The sequence below is a fragment of the Ascaphus truei genome, chromosome 1 (assembly GCF_040206685.1).
Source record: "Ascaphus truei isolate aAscTru1 chromosome 1, aAscTru1.hap1, whole genome shotgun sequence".
NCBI classification, from domain to species: domain Eukaryota; kingdom Metazoa; phylum Chordata; class Amphibia; order Anura; family Ascaphidae; genus Ascaphus; species Ascaphus truei.
In genome coordinates this window covers 388988608-389008889 of record NC_134483.1, presented here as the reverse complement: position 1 = coordinate 389008889, position 20282 = coordinate 388988608, and the positions used below count along the sequence as shown (strand labels likewise).

Below are 20282 nucleotides of genomic sequence, written 5' to 3'. Positions count from 1 at the left end.
CAGTTTGGATGTCAACTGTTTCCTTTGTTTAGTCTTGTTACCGTCATATAATTTGGAATAGAAGGCCTGGAATTCGCGAAAAATTAATAAAAATTGAGTTAAAAAAAAAAAAAAACGTGCTCGGTACACACACCATTTTTTTTTAAATTCGACTCTTAATGCCATTTTAATGAGTTTTAAAGCATCCTTTGCTTTCTACAGCAGGTTTTAACCCACCTCCCAAGTATTGCAAGATCTTTGCATCACTTTGTTTTGTGATAAGTGGTTGCCAATATTACCAGCAGTTTCAGCTGCAAACTGTAACAATAGATAGTGTTACCTTAGTAATATAAGGATACACTGTAGTGTAGTGTAGACGTCACTGTCCCCCCCTGACGGTGTAAGGCCAGGGAAAGCACCGCTTTCCCTGAGCCTCAGCGCGCCTCTGCACTGTTTGGGGCACTATGTCCCAGGCCTTAGGCTGACCCGTGCTGACGCTTGTCAGTGAGCCCCTGCAGCCGCAATGAGAGCGGCTTTAGCAGGGGCTCGCGCAGGCTTGCAGAGGCGTAGGTCTTATCAATTTTTTAGTTTGAGCGCTCACGGGAGCGCAGGACCGGTCACATGAGCGGTTCGCCCAATGAGGGCGAACCAGCTCCGTGACATCACTGGCCCGCCCCCCGACGGCGCACAAACTAAGGCCAGGGAAAGCACCCGCTTTCCCTCAGCCTCAGCGCGCCTCCGCACGGCTGCAGTTACCATGGACTCAGCCTTACACTGACTGAAGCAGCAATTATGTTAGGCACACAATCAGGATTTTGACAGATTTATATCGGGAGCACCAAATGATTGCCAGTTTACAGTAAGTAAGAATGTAAAATTATACATTTGTCACATGCTTTACATATACAACGAAGAAGAAAAAAAACAAACAAAAGTTGGAAACTAGCATTGCAGCGTTAAAGCAGAAATTCCCCGGAACCGATCTTTCTTTTATTTACAGAATCCAAACCGTGCTATTTTCAGCTCTGGGAACCCCCAGTTCCTGAGATTAAAACCAGGTTTAAAGACTGGTTGGCATCTCGGGAACCAGGGGAGAGGGGCGTTTATTGAAAATAGCACGGTTCCGATTCCGAGGGCCCCCCGATTCCAATCATGCAACAACGACAAGGGGGGGGGAGGGGGCATTAGGTGGGGGTGATAAGGTAGGGGGCATTACTCCTTTAAGTCCCAAACAGATTTGGAAACGAGCTCCCTTCATGCAGCTCGGTTTGCATAGATAACTTTTTCTAATACGGGTCTCATGATTTATTTTACATGTTGTACAAGACATTTCTGCTTTAATGTAGTTCAGTTTAAAAACAGGAACATTTTCTTGCCTTCAAAAGAAGTAATATAAAGGGTTTACGTTGATTTATTTTGCACTGTGCTTTCAATCTATTCCATGTGTCGGGGCCTTTTTATCTTGAACTAAAGAAAGGAAAATACCTTATTCTCATAAATGCAAAGTGACGCCTCTACTCCTACATACAAAAAGCAAAGTGTGCTGCTGTTGGTCACATCAAGTTCATTGTTCAAGTGTCCCTTTAAATGTCCAGTGAATGGAGGTTTTCCCGGTACAGTAGATATTATGCCACGGGTGCACATCAGGTCAAGTCCATCAACCGAGAAAACTTGTAGCCAAGCAGCTGATCTGGGAGAGTGGTTGAAGTGCGCCCAGAGTCACTTCATGCTTTTAACCAGCGGGGAGAGTGTGAGTGTTTCCCTCCCCCCTCTGTGTTGTATGTGATTCAAGTCAAGTGTCCGTGCACTATTGTCCATGCATTTGTGTTTCCTTCTGCATATGAGGCCTGGAAGGAGTCCCTACACCAGAAGATTCTATGGTCCATGGGAGAGCAGTGCTGTGTGGTATCAGAGCAGTACTGTGTGGTATCAGTGTTTATTTAATCACTGGGCATATTAGCACTTTGTATTGCACATTTCAATCTGCGCCAGGAACACTTGTTGGTTTGCACCAGGAAAACTTGTATACATCAGAAAAAAGAACTACAGCTGCACTCCGATGGTGCTATGCAGAACTAATACAACCTTCGTTCAAACAGGATCAACGTTCCGGTCCAACCTGGAAGGTCCCAGGTTGGAGTGAAACATTGATCCCGTTTGAATAAACGTTGTATTTTTTGCATAAGACAATCGGAGTGCCGCTGCAATTCTTTTTTTCTTCTTTTCCAAGTGTCCCTTTAGCCATTAAGTATTTAAAGGGGCAGACCAACCAAGGACGAAAATGGATTAAGAACAGTGACAAGTTAAATAGGTTAAATGTAGCAGATTAACATCTAAAAAAAAAAAAAAACACGTATTTAAAATTTGTTTCACTTTTAACATTTGCAAATGGTTTTATAATGTTTGCCAAGTGTTTTTTTATCACTAATGGACACTATTTATCAACATTGTTAGCTTAGATTTGTTCTTTTGTTTACCAATGAATTATGGTGCCATCATTAGTCACACAGATACAGCCTGACTTGGCTTCCGTGTTTCCAAATACAAGGAGTCATATTAGTTTTGCACAAGTTAGAAGTAAGACAGTTACCTTAAAGATGAATACCTTCTGCTATGCGATTTTAACACCTTTGTGGCTTTGCATTTTTAAGGTTTTAACAACCTAATACGTGTATTAAACGGTAATACACTATGGGGCATGCACTTCAATATCTATCTATCTATAAATATATCTATATATATATCTATATCAAATATATGTCTATATATATCTATATACATATATACACATACACACACACACAGCGCCCCCTCATGGCCGCGCAGCGCACGCGGTTCTTTGCTGGAAAAAGAAAATATATATATTTTTTTTTAAATCCCCGATTGGTGTGACGCGACTTGGCGGGCTCCCAGGATTACCTGCCTGCCTCCAGTGCATCCCGCGGCACCCCTGGCTTGACCCGTGCAGCCTCCCGTGCGGTCCCCCTTGCCTCCAATGGCCTCCCCCTGCCCACCGATGTCCCCCACTTGCCCCCCATGCTGCCGATGGCCCCTCCCCATAGTCTCCCATGCCCCAAGTTAGTCACCTACCCACCCTCTTTCAGCCTCTCTCTCTCCGTCTCACCCTCTCTCTCTCCGTCTCACCCTCTCTCTCCGTCTCACCCTCTCTCTCTCCGTCTCACCCTCTCTCTCTCTCCACGTCTCACCCTCTCTCTATCCGTCTCTCCGTCTCACCCTCTCTCTATCCGTCTCTCCCTCTCTCTATCCGTCTCTCCGTCTCACCCTCTCTCTATCCGTCTCACCCTCTCTCTATCCGTCTCTCCCTCTCTCTATCCGTCTCTCCGTCTCACCCTCCCTCTCTCCGTCTCACCCTCCCTCTCTCCGTCTCACCCTCCCTCTCTCCGTCTCACCCTCTCTCTCTCCCCGTCTCTCCGTCTCGCCTTCTCTCTCTCCCCGTCTCTCCGTCTCGCCCTCTCTCTCTCTCTCCGTCTCGCCCTCTCTCTCTCTCTCCGTCTCGCCCTCTCTCTCTCTCTCTCTCTCCGTCTCGCCCTCTCTCTCTCCGTCTCACCCTCTCTCTCTCTCTCTCTCCGTCTCGCCCTCTCTCTCTCTCTCTCCGTCTCGCCCTCTCTCTCTCTCCGTCTCGCCCTCTCTCTCTCTCTCCGTCTCGCCCTCTCTCTCCGTCTCGCCCTCTCTCTCTCTCCGTCTCGCCCTCTCTCTCTCTCCGTCTCGCCCTCTCTCTCTCTCCGTCTCGCCCTCTCTCTCTCTCCGTCTCGCCCTCTCTCTCTCTCCGTCTCGCCCTCTCTCTCTCCGTCTCGCCCTCTCTCTCTCTCCGTCTCGCCCTCTCTCTCTCTCCGTCTCGCCCTCTCTCTCTCTCTCCGTCTCGCCCTCTCTCTCTCTCCGTCTCGCCCTCTCTCTCTCTCTGTCTCGTCCTCTCTCTCTCTGTGTCTCGCCCTCTCTCTCTCTGTGTCTCGCCCTCTCTCTCTCTGTGTCTCGCCCTCTCTCTCTCTGTGTCTCGCCCTCTCTCTCCGTGTCTCGCCCTCTCTCTCCGTGTCTCACCCTCTCTCTCTCCGTGTCTCACCCTCTCTCTCTCCGTGTCTCACCCTCTCTCTCTCCGTGTCTCACCCTCTCTCTCTCCGTGTCTCACCCCCTCTCTCTCCGTGTCTCACCCCCTCTCTCTCCGTGTCTCACTCTCTCTCTCCCTCTCTCTGTCACACACTCTCTCTCACACTCTGGATCTGGATATCTTATTTACCCTATATATATCTTAACTGCCCTATACCTACACCGAAAAAACCTATACTACTTTCTTCCAGATCAGACTCTCAAGCTTCACACTGGAGACATTGGAATCTCTCCTAACCCAGAAGACAGGTAGGGAACACCTCCCCTCCAATATATAACATTGCCGGAATGAGGGTACCTTGAGGGGCTGCGGATCAGGTAAGATCGCAGGTGGGATTGCCGCTTTAGAAATTGTGAAGCGGGGGCATCCTGACACTGGTTAAGGGGTTCAGGAAACTAGTCATTCATATCTGGCTTTTTTTTCTAGATTAGTGAGGTCATCCGATATATATTCACACAGTTCACACACACCACACAAATCTCACACAACACACACACGTAACAAGGACTAATTGTAGTAAAGTATAAATGTAATACAATAAACTGTTATGTCAAAAACGAATGTTATTAGTTCTTACTAGGAATTTGTTCAATTTCTTTTTTTAAAAGGCGGGGCTGGAGCAGTGGCAAGGTGGCGAGTAGATTTCTGGGTGATGTCAAGCACTGTGTGTATATATACGATCTAACGATCGTCCTTAGTGATGAAACGCGTAGGGCGTTTCCCAAAGAGGCGAGTTTGTGGCTGACATTACTGCACGAATGACAGAGTACCTTGGAGCTGTTGCTATTTTGCTTGGGACTGCTGTCGCTTCCGGTTTTGCAGTTGCCTGCTGGTGAGCAGTGAGAGCTGTGGGAGGTGTATCTGGAGGGAGTCTCTGACCGTGTTGCTGATTATTACATCATCTGGCTGCGGTGGCTCCAGTGCACCTTGCTGAACCAACAGACACCAGAGGTGGGACCAACGGGAAAGGCTGATACATTCCCTTCACAGCTTCAAGGCGATTGAGTATATCTCATAAATGCTATTATTTTTACTCTGTTTGTGAGTGCGCTTTTTATATTTTACAATCCCATAAATACTGTTTTATACTTTATCGCACTAGGAGTGCGCCTGTTTTTTCTTCTTGTTTTCTGCAGATATCCTTGGGATTTGGTGATCCTTATATACGGGCAGCAAAACTTCAGTGGACTAAGTACATTTTTTGAAATTTCAACTGACATCTGGTTTTTATTTTATTTTTTATGTTTCATATTTTTTATTTTTGCTATAGATTTCAGTTGTTTTTATCACAAATTCGCCCCTTTGGGGATTCATTGGTCAATAGCCTTGTTAACACTATCTGATTTACACAGCTGATTTATCCTTATCAAGCTTCCTAAGGCGCTACTCCAATTTGTTTGTTTTATATATAGATATATATATATATCGCACCATCCTGAGGAAGGTCCCGTTTGTGGGGCCGAAACGTTGGTGATTTGTGTCTCATCTACAATATATATTTTCAACTATTCAAACCTGAATGCTGTCTGCTGATTCCCGTGCGAACGGTATCGTATGCTTTTTTGTTATGGGACATGCACCAACTGCATATTGCAACCATACATACATACATAAATATATATATATACACAAAAAAAATATATATATATAAATATAAATACAACTGTATGCTCATCTGCATGTCTTAGGCAGGTCTGCAACCTCGCCTTTCATCATTATCACCCAGCATACAGCACTTCCACTGCAGCAAGGGATTCTGGGAAATGACATGCAAATGAGCACACAGTGCCACTTTTTGCTTCAAAAAACATTTTTAACATGGTTCCCTATAGGCTTAAGCTTGCTGCATGGTCACAGCTTTGAGCACAGCCAAGGTTAAGGTGCATAGCCAGAAAACGCACCCACAGACAGCTGTTTCGACCTTAATGGGTCTCATCAGTGTGGGGTTGGTTAACTGGCTATGCAAAGAAGCTAAAGGATGGGGGTTACCACACTGAGTTAAGTTATGGTATATATATATATATATATATATATATATATATATATATGTATTATACCCAGGCTAATACAGCAGCATAGGGATTTATTCTGAAAGACTTACACGCTTGGCCGAGTGGATGGCCTCAGGTGTGTTACTTGGTCAGCAGGACCACTTGCCGGTCTCTGTCCAGTGGTAGAAGAAGTAGCTCCAGAAGAAGTTGAGGTTATAACAGCAGCAGCCAAAGGTGGAGGAGGAAGAAGAGGAGGATTCAGTTCCTAGAAGAAAGCGGAAGAGTGGTTTAGATCATGGTACCAATTGCTGTGTTTCACCATCTAATAGAAGATATTTCTATTTTTAATCCCAATGATATGTTAAAAATGCAAACACACACACACACACACACACACACACACACACACACACACACACACACACACACACACACACACACACACACACACAGTATCACAGTGGTTGTTTTAATATACTGTACACACTATTCAAAACATTGACATTGGCAGAAATAGCCTTTTTAGCCCTCCAAACCAGGCCATTTTTCATAATTTAGACCCTCACATCCCACGTGGTCTTCAGATTTTACTAGTCATCTAATTTACTTGAACAGCCTCTCTACCAAACACAAGTACTTGTGAGGGCTTTGAGTGGATTGAGCAGCATCTTGATGCCGAATCTGTGGTCAACCACCAACCAAAGACATCGCTGTCAGTGCATGATACAAGACCAACAGCACGGTGCCCTGTGACAAAGCATCCAAGAACACTTTGAAAGCGTAAAAATACCAACAGGCCCATATGTCTAGCGGTGTTAGGAAGTGTGCAACACGCACACGCGCACACACATACTATTATGTTATTTGCTTCAAAAATAACAAATCTTCAAGTGTTAGATTTTCTATACAGTTCTTCTACACAATGAGTTAATTGAGCCTTCTTTTGTAACTTGAAATTGGATTGCAACACACCAGTATTCAGCTGCACCATAACCGAAACTACTGCTACAGGAGCAAAGAAATCCTTTGATGTGCGACTGTGCTATTATTGCCACTTTCGCTTTTTTGTCTGTTAACGCGACCACCCTTTGAAATTTATTACTATGGAGGTTAGACTTCTTTAAAAAGGTACAGAAGTGGAAAGCAAGATTCCTTTGAAAATCAGTGATGCCATTGTTAGCTCGTAATCCATGAAACATCAGACAATGCTTCAGGAGCCTCAATACCACCACTCCTGAGAAAACAGGACGACAAAAGGAAACCTGCCTTAAAGCCACATCTCTACTGGAGCTGGCGCTTTACATTCAAAAGACTCAAAGACGGATAATCTAATTAGGGGCGTCGGACCCATATGTATGCAATGAAAATCTAAAAAATATATTATAATCCACGCGTCTGTGCAACGGCTTCATTGTAAGTCAGAGGTTCTCAACTCCAGTTCTCAAAACCCGCCCAAACAGGTCAGGTTTTAAGGATATCTCAGCTTCAGCACAGGTGGCTCAATCAGTCTGAGCCACCCGTGCTGCAGCAAGGAGCCACTGATTGAGCCACCTGTGCTGAAGCTGAGATATCCTTAAAACCTGACCTGTTTGGGCGGGTTTTGAGAACTGGAGTTGAGAACCCCTGTTGTGAGTGTATGTTAAGTCTAGGTTTGCACTGTACTGTGAAGGAAGAGACAATTCCTTTGGCATACAGACTGATTGCCCTCCTTGCCTCCGACACAAGTTGTATGATGCCTATTTTTGACACCGAAATCTACTACGGAGAACTGTAAACACTAAGCCATGACATCACTTTACAGTTACAATTCCTTCAAACATTTCCTTTTTTTTTTTTTTGCTGCGCTAAATAAGCACTCGCTTTGGGGTTTGCGCTGAACGGGGATATTTAGGTTGTCTTCTGGTCATGTGGGGGGAAAGTCTTCACTGCCGACATACATGATGGCGCCGTGCTGCTAGCCTTATTTGCATCAAATGCTGTCACACAGGCACATGATACCAAATCACCTAAAAAATACAATTGGGATAACCATGGACATCGTTTTTCTTATCCGCCCTTCCTGGCCCCACGCGCGTGTATCTGTTTGAAAACATTTGCAGTGGTCCTTCAGTCAACGTTCTAGAAGCTCTCCTGGAAAGGGCTCAAGTATTTCTGGTACTGATAGACAAATGTAGCTTTAATTTTAGCAATTTGGTGAGTGCCTCTATTCAGCCCTTGACAGCAGATCTGGCATACAAATCAAAGCTGTTCTGTTACAAAGAGTTCCTGTGCACGTTCTTATTTTGTTACAATTGACAAGTCTCATTTGATCTCATGTAATGCTGTTCAGTAATGTGAAAGGGATGAAAAATGCATTTATTTTTGTTTTGAGCATCACACAAATTGCAGCTTGCAAGCAAACTAGAATACAGGTACAACATCTGTATAGCTTTATTAAGAACATTTTAATCTATTTATTTCAAGCAAGAGAAGGAATAATTCAAAGATTTGGAGTTTCAATTGAATTTACAGCCCTACCTGGAGAATATACTCAATTTGAAAAGTGCAAGTATATAACATCATATTGAGGGTTTGTAATGTTTGTTTAATATATGATAAATAGTTCAGCAAAGGCACAGAAACCTAAAATCAAAAAGTGCAATAACCAATTGCAAACTCTGTTTTGTTAGGACCGGGTTTAAGAATCACACTCATGAGATACGCAAACTGTAGCACTGCCAAACATGTGGCCTGACTTGTTAAGCATTTCTTACAAAATGTATGACAGCTATATTTAAGAGGTGCTGCAGAAATTATATTAAATCAATGTTTTTCAAAATATGAAGAACCTCTAGAACAGTGGTTCCCAACTTTTTTTTTTTACATTGTGCACCCCCTGCTAGAAAATAGTTGTTCTGTGAAACCCTAATTAATACATCTTATTGCCTACTTATCCGACTATTGCTAACAAAATTGTTTGACTGATCCCAGGCAGTATAGTGTGCCGAGCTTGTGGAACATATGTTTAATATGGCCCCATACTGCACCTATGTGTGCAGAACGCATGGGTGGCACCGCTGATAATTAATGCGGGAGCTTCCAAAGTCACACCCCACAATGCTGCCATGGATGCAAAGCATTGTACGGAGCGAGATTGGAAGCTGTTGCTCTACTTGACAGCTTCCAAAAATAATCCTCCCACACTGGACCGTACTAAGTGCACAGTCCCCACATGGGCTCAGGAAGCCATTATACTGCCCGGGATCCACCAATTCATATTTCTTTTTGCCAAACCTTTGGAGACGCCTCACAAACTCACTGTTGGCAATCACTGTTCTAGAGTATTTGACATAGAAGCACTTCATTCGGATGGAAAAGGAAGAATAAAGGAAATTCCTAATAAAAACGATAGATTTTTTTTTTACTCCTTTGGCACACTAATTATATTTTGCTTTTATTACATAGTAAATAGTTTCCAATTTGATTTTCATCCATGCAGCTTTGCAAAGGTTCTTGCAGAATTCCAAGAGTCTGCATGCAATTATGATGGAAAGTGGAAAGATACAATAATACCTGTGATTTACTTTTTCAGAAAATAGTTTACAGAACAAAGTCTGAAAAGCAAAGAACAATTTTATTTTTTTTACATTTTATTTGAATGCAGTAGATGATTTGTGTATGAGCTGCCTCATTAAAAAGGGAATTCCCATGTACTAAACAGTATTTTACATATAAACTATTTCTTTTAATTTTACAATTTCAGGTCCATGTTGCACCTCAGAAATGCTTAATCATGTGATCTTTTTATGACCCCTTCGGGGCTGGTATTCATAGTTGCAGTCAATGTAATACATTCATTGTATGCGGGTCCTCTGCTTATTAATTATTCTTAGCTGCACTGGATTCTTAACTGCACTGGCTTCCTCTTGTAAATTGTCTACTTAAGATTCATTGATGACTTATTTCATAAACCATGCCAATGAGAAGAATATTAAGGGATTTCTATACTTTTACACAAGGACGATTGCACAAAAGCCTTTACTACAGGCGTTGTAGTAACGTATTAAACAGCTCTGAGCAGCAATTCTGTGCTTGCCTGAACAATGATAGTGATAAGTTTCATATCCTAAAACTAGGCAGTTCAATTTTTACAACCAAAATCAGAGAAGTATTTTTAATAATTTTAGAATGTGTTCCTTAGTTTTCATTTACAATAGGGACTGAGGGAATAATAGTCAAATCATTTGTTTGCTCCATCCCAACAATAATGGAATAAGATTTATAGATGCTACTTCTCTCGAAACCTGTATTTAGCATGACGCAAAGCCCCTTCTCAGTGCTGGAGAAAAAAATCAACTGCATTCAAATAAATGGTCATATGACCCCTCTCTCCCTTGGGCTTCCCACTTTCTCTCTCTAACCTCTTCTTTTGGCCTTCAACAGTGGACTGAAGCCAGCACCCACAAGGTGGCCTACCTAGACCTGGTTTTCACTAAAAACTTCTCTCTCTCCGATTTCTCCATTTCCCCTTTTCCTCTCTCTGACCATCAACTCATCTCATTTTCTTTCTCTCGCTTCTCTCCATCTCCATCTCGCCCTCATTTTTGCAGAAACCTGCGCTCTATTAACCTACCAGCTTTTGATTCCACTTTACGCTCTTCCCTCTCCACTTTCAGTTCTGCTTCAGACCCTGACAACCTGGTCAGGAACTAGAACTCTGCCTTATCTTCCTCTCTTGATCTTCATGCCCGCTTTCTCTCTGCCGTCCTCGCTCTTCTAACCCCAGACCCTGGCTAAACTCCCACACACGCATGCTGCGTTCCCCTGAACGCCTCTGGAGGAAATCTCATACGCTCGCAGACTTCATTCACTACAAATTTATGATGTCCTGTTTCAACTCTGCCCTCTCTCAGGCTAAACAAACCTACTTTTCATCCCTAATCAACACACACATGTATAACCCACGCCGACTCTTTTCTGTCTGACACTCTACTCAGACCACCCTCGGCTGGCTACTCTTCTTCCTCCATCTCACCTCAGGACTTTGTAGACTTTTTTAAAGAAAAGGTGGAATCCATACGTCAGAACATCCCATATGTTGCCTCCTCCCATCCCACACCGCTTCCCAACTCTCCTCCTGCCTTTCTTGATTCTTTTTCCGCTATCTCGGAGGAGGATGTATCACTGCTGATATCCTCTTCTCCCTCTACCACTTGCCCTCTTGATCCCATTCCCTCATCTCCTAAAACCTCTTGCTCCTACTATAATCCCTATGCTCACAGATTTTTAACTCTTCCCTCTACTTTGGTACCTTTCCATCCTCCTTCAAGCATGCAACCGTTATACCATTACTCAAAAAAAGCAAGCTTGACCCTACCTGTCCTAACTATCGACCTGTCTCCCTCCTGCCTTTTGCCTCCAAACTCCTTTAACGTCTTGTATTCTCTCGATTGCTACACTTTCTCAACACCTATTCTCTTCTAGACCCTCTACAATCTGGCTTCCGCACTGCTCACTCGACTGAAACAGCCCTCACTAAAATAACTGACGACCTCCATGCTGCCAAAGACAGAGGTCATTACACTCTGCTCATATTACTCGACGTCTCTGCAGCATTTGACACCGTGGACCACCCTCTTCTCCTTCACATTCTTCATACTCTTGGTATTCGGAACAAAGCTCTATCCTGGATCTCCTCTTACCTTTCCCATCGTACTTTCAGTGTCTCTCTTGCTAACACCTCCTCCTCCTCTATTGATCTCTCTGTGGGGGTACCCCAGGGCTCTGTGCTGGGACCCCTTCTCTTTTCTCTTTACACACTCTCTCAAGGTGACCTAATCACATCTTTTGGGCTTAAATATCACCTCTATGCTGACAACACACACATTTACCTTTCCACCCCTGACCTTACAGCTGCTATACAGACCAAAGTTTCTGAATGCCTCTCTGGAATATCATCCTGGATGGCCATCCGCCGACTGAAACTTAACATGGCAAAAACAGAGCTCCTTATACTTCCTCCCAAACCTGGCCCAACTCCCTCCTTCCACATTATTGTTGGAAATACGATCATTCACCCAGTAGCCCAAGCACGCTGCCTAGGGGTCACACTCGATTCCTCTCTCTCATTCTCCTCTCACATTCAAAACGTTTCTAAAACTTGTCGCTTTTTCCTCCGCAACATCACAAAGATACGCCCTTTCCTGTTACTCGACTGCTAAAACTCTGACTCAGGCCCTCATTCTCTCCCGTCTCGATTACTGCAAACTCCTGCGGTCCGGCCTTCATGCCTCTCACCTGTCTCCCTTACAATCTATCCTAAACACTGCTGCCAGAATCACTCTACTCTTTCCTAAATCTGTCTTCGTGTCTCCCGTCCTGAAATCCCTCTCCTGGCTTCCGATCAAATCCCGCATCTCACACTCAACTCGCCTCCTCACTTTTAAAGCTTTAGGCCGAGTCCATGCTCCCTGCTTGCCCGCTGAAGCGCACTGAGGCTCAGGGAAAGCAGGTGCTTTCCCTGGCCTTGCGGTTGCTTATCGCACGCGCCGTCAGCGGGCCGGCGCGTCGCTGGCCGGGGGCGGGCCAGTGACGTCACGGAGCTGGTTCGCCCTCATTGGGCGAACCGCTCACGTGACCGGCCTGTCGCGCCGGCAAGCGGGGGAATTTTAAATTCCCCTAAGACCTGCGCTTCCGCAAGCGCGCGGAAGCGCAGGTGATCCCCTACTAAAGCCGCTCTAATTGCGGCTGTAGGGGCTCAGTGCTGAGCGGGAGCGCGCGTCAGCACGCTTCCGCCAGCAAGCAGTAGACATGGCCGAGGCCGTACACTCTTCTGCCCCTCCTTACATCTCAGCCGTAATTTCTCGCTATGCACCATCCCGACTCTTGCGTTCTTCTCAAGGATGTCTTCTTTCTACCCCCTTTGTATCTAAAGCTCTCCCGCCTTAAACCTTTCTCACTTTCTGCCCCATACCTCTGGAATGCCCTTCCCCTCAATACCCTCTCTATCCACCTTTAAGACCCACCTTAAGACACATTTGCTTAAAGAAGCATATGAATAGCACTGGATAATCCTGGACACATGATACATAAAGCTGGGCCCCCTGCAGATGCACTTACTAGAATTCCCTCCTACTGTCTCTGTAAGTTCTCCCTACCTAACAATTAGATTGTAAGCTCCTCGGAGCAGGGACTCCTCTTCCTTAATGTTACTTTTATATCTGAAGCACTTATTCCCATGACCTGTTATTTATATTATTTGTTATTTATATGATTACAACATGTATTACTACTGTGAAGCGCTATGTACATTTATGGCGCTATATAAATAAAGACATACAATACAATACAAATGGGACAAAAATAATTTCTAGCACAAGGAAAATGGTTTACGCATACTGAAAAAGGGACAAAGGATCAATTATAAAAGGGATACGCAGTGATTAGGTCAGTAAAACCAAAATAATAATTATTTTTTACAGGACAGATTTATAAAAAAATAAATAATTGAAAGATAGCTGTGCTAGCCTGACGGCCGTACACTATAGCTGACGCAACTGGGAGTGCAGCACATGCATTTGCACAGAGCGGTATTTGGGTGTTCTGCTGGGCGAGCCGGCGTTCGGGTGGCTGTTCCGGAGCGCAGGTGGCAGGTTAGGTATTCTGCTGGGGGGGTGATCCGGCGGATGGGTGTTTGAGTGTTTTGGAAGGCGGCTGTGTGGGTGTCCCGAAGGGGGGGGAGGGAGGCAGCAAGCGATTGCACAGGGCAGCAAAACCGTGGTGCTGGCCCTGCATGAGACTGCAACATTAAAGCTGCAGTGATACATTTAAGTGTGTCTGATATGCTGTTTGCATATTCATATATTTTTACATACTGGCAAATCTTTGCATCTTTGCAGCACTTGACAGTAGAAGCCTATAGGCTATTTAAAGCATGGGACTACATAGAAACCGTTTTGTTGCCCCCAATGAAGTTCTCAGGACGTCACAATAGCAGGACTCCAGTGGCCCTTCTGACATCAAGAAGGGTTTGCCAACATTCCATGGGCGGTCACATGGGACCGTGACTTACAAGAAGGGTCTTCGGCCCTCAGGTGCTGCGGGCCTTCTGGCAGTGACAGCGTTAAAGAAGGGCAAGAGACAGAAAAGTAAACACATAGGGGAATCTATGAACCCAGAAGCTTCCAACCTAAGTGGCACATTGAGAAATACATAGAAACAGGAAGAGAAGTACGCACCGCCCAGATCGCAATGCATGGTACATAGGTTGATTATGTCACATTAAAAGTTGTTGTAGTTATTATACATGAATACTACACCATAAAAATATGGAAAATAAAGATTTCAAGGTGTTTAGAGAGTGAGACCGGAATAAAAAAAGGGTTTAACATAATTGATAGAAAAGAAATCCCAAAATCGTGAGTAAGAAAGGTTAGAGGCATGAAACCCCAGTAGAGACTTGGGGAAAATATGAGAGAGCTTTGAGAAGGTTGCGCACAGTTTCGCCAAGAGATTAGAGCTAGGATAAAGGAGAACGAGGGGATCAGAGTTTGTAATACAGTAAATGCCAGCAGATTTATATAAGCAGGGGAGAGACAGGGGCTAACACAAACCCAGCATAATGCTATAGAAAATGTTTCAGGGTAGAAAATATAATATGTTAGGACTGATGCAAGGTTTCTAGGTGGGAGAAAAGAAGTGTAAACATTGGGATTTTATTTGTAGAGGGTTCTGCAGACAAATACATGATTTAGAAAGTAGCTGTATGAGGAGAGGGACAGGTCACATATAAACCTGTACAAGATGCTTGAGCAACCATCTAAATCAGTGGTAGGCATGATATATCCCATGCTCTACATGTGCGGCCCTTGAGCCTTCAAAAGAACCACACAATATGTGTGTGTGTGTGTGTGTGTGTGTGTGTGTGTGTGTGTGTGTGTGTGTTGCACAGACAGAAGGGCTGTTACAACTTTGGGTAGGAGATTCTTCCCGCAACCCCAGTCATTTTTTTTATGGTGGAACACTGTTTATCTCCTTACACTTAAAACTCACCTGTCACAAGAAGCATCCCAATAGTCTGCACTCATGGCTACTGTCCCACACTCACAGTCACTCCTACCAATCATTGTGGCGAAGCACTGCCATCTACAGCACTTATTCCCTCACCTCCTGTCTCTGGAAGTCTCCCAACATACCACTTAGATTGTAAGCTCTCCGGGACAGGGATTTCCTTTCCTATTGTCTGGTGGGTTGTCTGGGCTCCCCCGGCTGATGACGTCATCACGTTGGCCAGCCAATGGGTGATCCTGCATTATTGCTGAAGCGCTGTGTGTCGTGCCTGCTGTTCTCTGCACTACTGGAGCTGTACCCGGATTGAAGGCTTCCCATTGGCTGGCCAACGTGGTGACGTCATCAGCCAGGGGAACATGGAAGTGTGATTCACCCACGAGACCTGTGAGACCAGGGAAAAGTAGAGTGCCTGCAGCTGCCTCCATTTGCGGTGTGTGAGCAGAGTGCCGACTCCGTGGACCCAGAGTGGTCACAATGCTTTTTTATTCCGTGGAGCATATGCAGTTTATCCCACTTTGAGTACTGTCATCAAGACAAAGGACTTTTTTCTACAGTCCCAGAGAGGATCATTGTGACTCTAAGCTAAGTGCATCCATTGAGTGCTTATATTCTATTCTCTTCTTATTCCCTTCTAATTAATTCATTTAGCCTGTGCGCCGTTATGTCTGTTCTGTTTGCTTAGTGTTTTGAGGGATCCGGAAACCCCTCTATTGCACTTTGGCTGCAGGGCTTCGTCACCTAGTCCATGAGTGCCTACTATTTTACAATTTATATTGTCTACTTATTATTGGGTGTTTTAGCGCTTTCTTCCTTTTTTGTTTCTCTAGAGATTGGGAGCTGGTTTGGGTGGAAGAATGAGGATGTCTGTCGTGAACATATTGAGTGGAAGAGACATACTCAGAAACTGCTACTGAACTGCAAAAAGTAGGTTGGAGGTGGAAATACAGAGGTGTCATCTGAATAGAGGTAGTACTTGCAGCCCAATAAGTTAGTGAGGTCACACACAGAATATTTATGTAAAAAGGAGTGGATAGCGTGTGCAAAAATTTCAGATGAAATGTATGTCATACTATAAAAAGGATAACATATCATAAAAGCACACAACATAGAAACGATGCAATTAGTGCCCCCTCCATATCTTTCTAATTGGCTATTTCTGATTTACTTCCTATTTTATAGGGTGCACTTGGCTAGCTTGTAAGAAACCACCTGAGTGACTCACCATTAACAGAGCCGCACTCTGCCTGCCTACTCTGAACTCAAATACCAGACACTGTCACCTAACGGGACCTCCTAGGACCATTTAAATCCCCCCAATAACCCCTCCAAACTACATAGGCCTACAGAACAGAAGCAATTTGCCTCTTACATTAAGTTTAGTGCAGGGGTGTTTCGTTTCAAAGGTTACTCTACTATCCCCTTTGGTTACGTTACCTGCGCTCATCCCACCCTATGTTCAAACTTCCCAGTTTCAGAATGTTATCTATACTCCGCATGGAAGTGGGACACTATTGTCCGAAAAACTCCTAGGAATGGGGCACATATTTTGTTTTAAGAAGTTGGTGTAAATGACATTGGTGTTTCACTGCATTCTCAGCTTTTAACATTAAATGCAGCTTGAAGGAGCAATGCATTATTGAGAAGCTGTGTGTGTGTGTCAGAGAGGCAGTTTAAGAGAGCAGAGTTTGTCAGGTCTGCTACTTACTCCCAGAGCAGCTTGGTAGGTGACCTCCGGTGGGAATGTAAAGGAAGGCCCACTTATAACAGGGCTGCTAGGGGGCGGGGTCACAATGAGCCCTGCGGTACTGATATGGACCTAACAGGAATGAAAAGAAACAAAAAAAAAAAAAAAGACAACGGAATTAATAACTTAAAATATATATTTAACAGATTCCATATTAGGCCATAAAACTTACATTACGTTATTTCGAAAGTAGCAATCACCCCATTATTTGGAATATCCGTCTTTTACATAATAGAAATTGGTTGGGTTTCCCTGAGCTGAAACATGCTATTCCTAGCACTGGGGACCCCGATTCTGGAGATATTAACCTTTTTAGTGTGAAAACAAGGTGATCCAGCAGGAAGCTTCCCTGCCATGTTCTGATCACATTGTGGCTTCCCTACAGCACGTGGGAAGTGAAGTTTGGAGCTAAAAAAATGGTGAGTTCGCTCCAGGGGACAGGCCAGTTACAATAATAATCATTAAAAAAAAATGTTTTTAATTAACTAAAAAGTTAATACCATGAATAATGGGAGATTGCTGCTTTAGATGGTGCCAGCAGTACACACACACACACACACACGCACGCACGCACGCACGCGCACACACACAATTTCCCAGGCACAATTCATTCCTGCTCAAAGACCTAACAATCTACAGTAAACACTGGGTCTCAATCCCGGCTCTCCAATGTCAGAAACGGTGCAATCACCACCAGGCCACGCCACGCCCCTCAGTTTATGTCCAAATCAGTGGGGGTTGTTGTTTTTTCTTTTTACACAGCACACAATATTTCTCCTTTTATATCTCACTTCGTCACAACACGGTGGGTTTTTTATTTGTGTAACTAGGCCACGTATTATGCCTCTCCGAGTGAGAGGCACTGCTCTGAATGGCACAGCGGCAAACATCTTTTTTTTTGTGCCAGGAATATATAAAGAACAAAATAAGAATGCTGCATTCAACACGATGAAGCAAGAACACCTATATAAACCAGCTCTGACAAACGGCAGCGTAGCAGCACCTTTTATTAGCAAAGCAAATTAGTTTCCAACAATTTCCATCTACAACTCAACAAAAAAGGTACAAGTAACTCTAGCAACTAATTGGAAATCTGTGATTGGAATTGGAAAGGAAAAATATATGTGTGAAAAATATATGTGTGACGCCTACAACAACAACAACAACAACAAAAGAGATCTTCTCTCCACATACAATAATTAAAATGTCTATTAGTATGTTTGTATCATGTGATATAAGTAAATGTTCAACAATTGGTCTCTAAAGCCTTATTTGAGATATATCTATAGCTATGCCTGAGAGTGGTCCAGGTAACCTCTACTTACATCTACCTACGTGTCTCCTCTTCCTTACATGCTTTGGAAATTCTCTTACACATACTGTACATGCAATTGGATCAGTGATGCAGAGAATGGATGCATTAAGGACAAAGCCATCTTCAGTAGGACCAACTAAACATCTAACTATGAATTTTTTCGGGGTGGCTTCGGGGCGAAAACCGAAATGTGAAGCAGTTCAACTACTGTAAGAGGACACATTTTCCGGTAATAATATTAATTGTAATAATAATCATAGCAAATAGTGTTTCCACACAACTGATTCCTTTAACCAGAAGGTAGCTCAATTCTACGACAAAAAGCTATATAATTTTCAAGCAGACAGATTAGATACTACAGGAAGCACTTGGTGTCAGAAGCAATAAACCAAAAACTTATGTGTTCAGAAGTGTTCACATCAAAGTGTTGCTTCTACATTATAACAGCATCACCAGTACAACTTAAATTATTATTTTCCCTTATTTAAAACACGGCAACATACTCCATAGCACTGTGCAAAAGGGTTGGAGGATGAAAACAATAAAATAATAAACATTAACCTTGTTACAGTAGGTAAGGAGGGGCCTGCCCCAAGGGTAAGTGGAAACATAGGGTACAGGGGAATATGTATATTCAAGTTGCAATATAATAAAGTATATTTTGAAAAAGTGTTTTATCATTTTAAAGAGGCAGACCAAGCTGGCAATTTTTTTAGCCAATTTTTACATTTTATATTAAAGATTGAAGCAGGGGGTCTCCGGGGCTGAACCCCGTTAATTTCAGCTCCGGAGACCCCGATTCCGGAGATACTTACCTGCAAATTAGGTGCCGGTAGCTCTTCTCCTCGGCTACCAGGGTTCACAATATGTCCTCTGTTCAGAGATTTCCCGGCCTGCGGCCCCATAGGAATCCGTGATATCATCAGTGCGACTTCCTATTGGCCCATGTGATGCAGGAGCTTCAAACTTGAAATCCCTGCTTGCTGAGCCGAAGCAGCTACCGGCACCTACTTCGCAGGGAAGTATCTCAAGAGGTAAGGGGTCCCCGGAGCTGAAACAGTCAGGGTTCAGCTCCGGAGACGACCCCCGTTCAATTCTACCGTATGTATATATAGAAGTGGTCCCTAAACCATGGAGGGTAGGTAATAGGGTACAGGCTTTGAAGAGAAGGGAGGCCCCTCTGGATATGCGAGCTGGAAACGCTCCATCCAGGTGGCCTTAATCGGCAATATCACCTTACTAACTTGGTTTAAAGCACTTTTACAGAGTGTTACCATGAGGATGAGATTGTTCCAGGTTTGGGTTGCTATATATTCTCGGGGTGAGTAATGGACGGCGTTTAACATCTGTGGGAGTGGACTTAGAGTTGTGTTCTGTCCACAATCTTTTCATCATTATATCACTTTCCTCTTCCCCACAGTCCCCCGGGACCTTTGATCTAGCCCTGATACGACAGTGGGTTTCCATCTGACCTTTTCTATTTTGCCATCCTAAGCTGCCATTATTGCCCTCTTTGGAAGTGGCGGACGTTGGAGGTTAGACTACCTGAGATACAGTTCACTACAGCTATGAGTCCGGGTGTGCGGGTGAGTAATAGACTTTCTTTTAATACGATTTGTGTATTAACCAACTTTGTTATAACACTGGGTTCTGCAGTCTGGGTGCCTATCACACATCTGGATGGACCCTTGACAATTATGTACTTATGTCCTTCTTTTGAGGTGCTTTGGAAGGATGGCGTAACTACTTTATTCACAAGGACAGTAATTCAAATTCCATTTAGCACAACAATGAAAGATCTTTCAGACTGTATCCCCTTTTTTCTCCTGTCATAGACTCGTGAGATTTAGTTCCACTACATCCACTCTGGACATTATCCTTTTTTCCTCTCTGAATTCTCTGCTGAATGATGATAAAGTTGCATATTGGTGCATTGCATCCACCAGTAAAAGTTTACTTTGGCCCGGTGGATGAGTCTTTACTCCTATTTCTCCCTGTTTTAAATGGTTTTTATGGCTTTGTCAATCTATGTTCTGGCCTTAGCCAAGACTCCAGTCAGCTTGCAGCTACAGTGGGACCCAT

The 20282-nt window shown here is 43.9% G+C and overlaps 1 protein-coding gene across 1 annotated transcript in view; it reads right to left on the bottom strand.

The window, feature by feature from the left end:
• The window catches only part of SH3RF1 (SH3 domain containing ring finger 1), a 173377-nt gene that overhangs the window by 17779 nt on the left and 135316 nt on the right, over positions 1-20282 (bottom strand). The window contains 2 exon segments of the mRNA XM_075611658.1: positions 6204-6358; positions 16847-16957. Of these exon segments, the coding sequence (XP_075467773.1) occupies positions 6204-6358; positions 16847-16957 (266 nt within the window).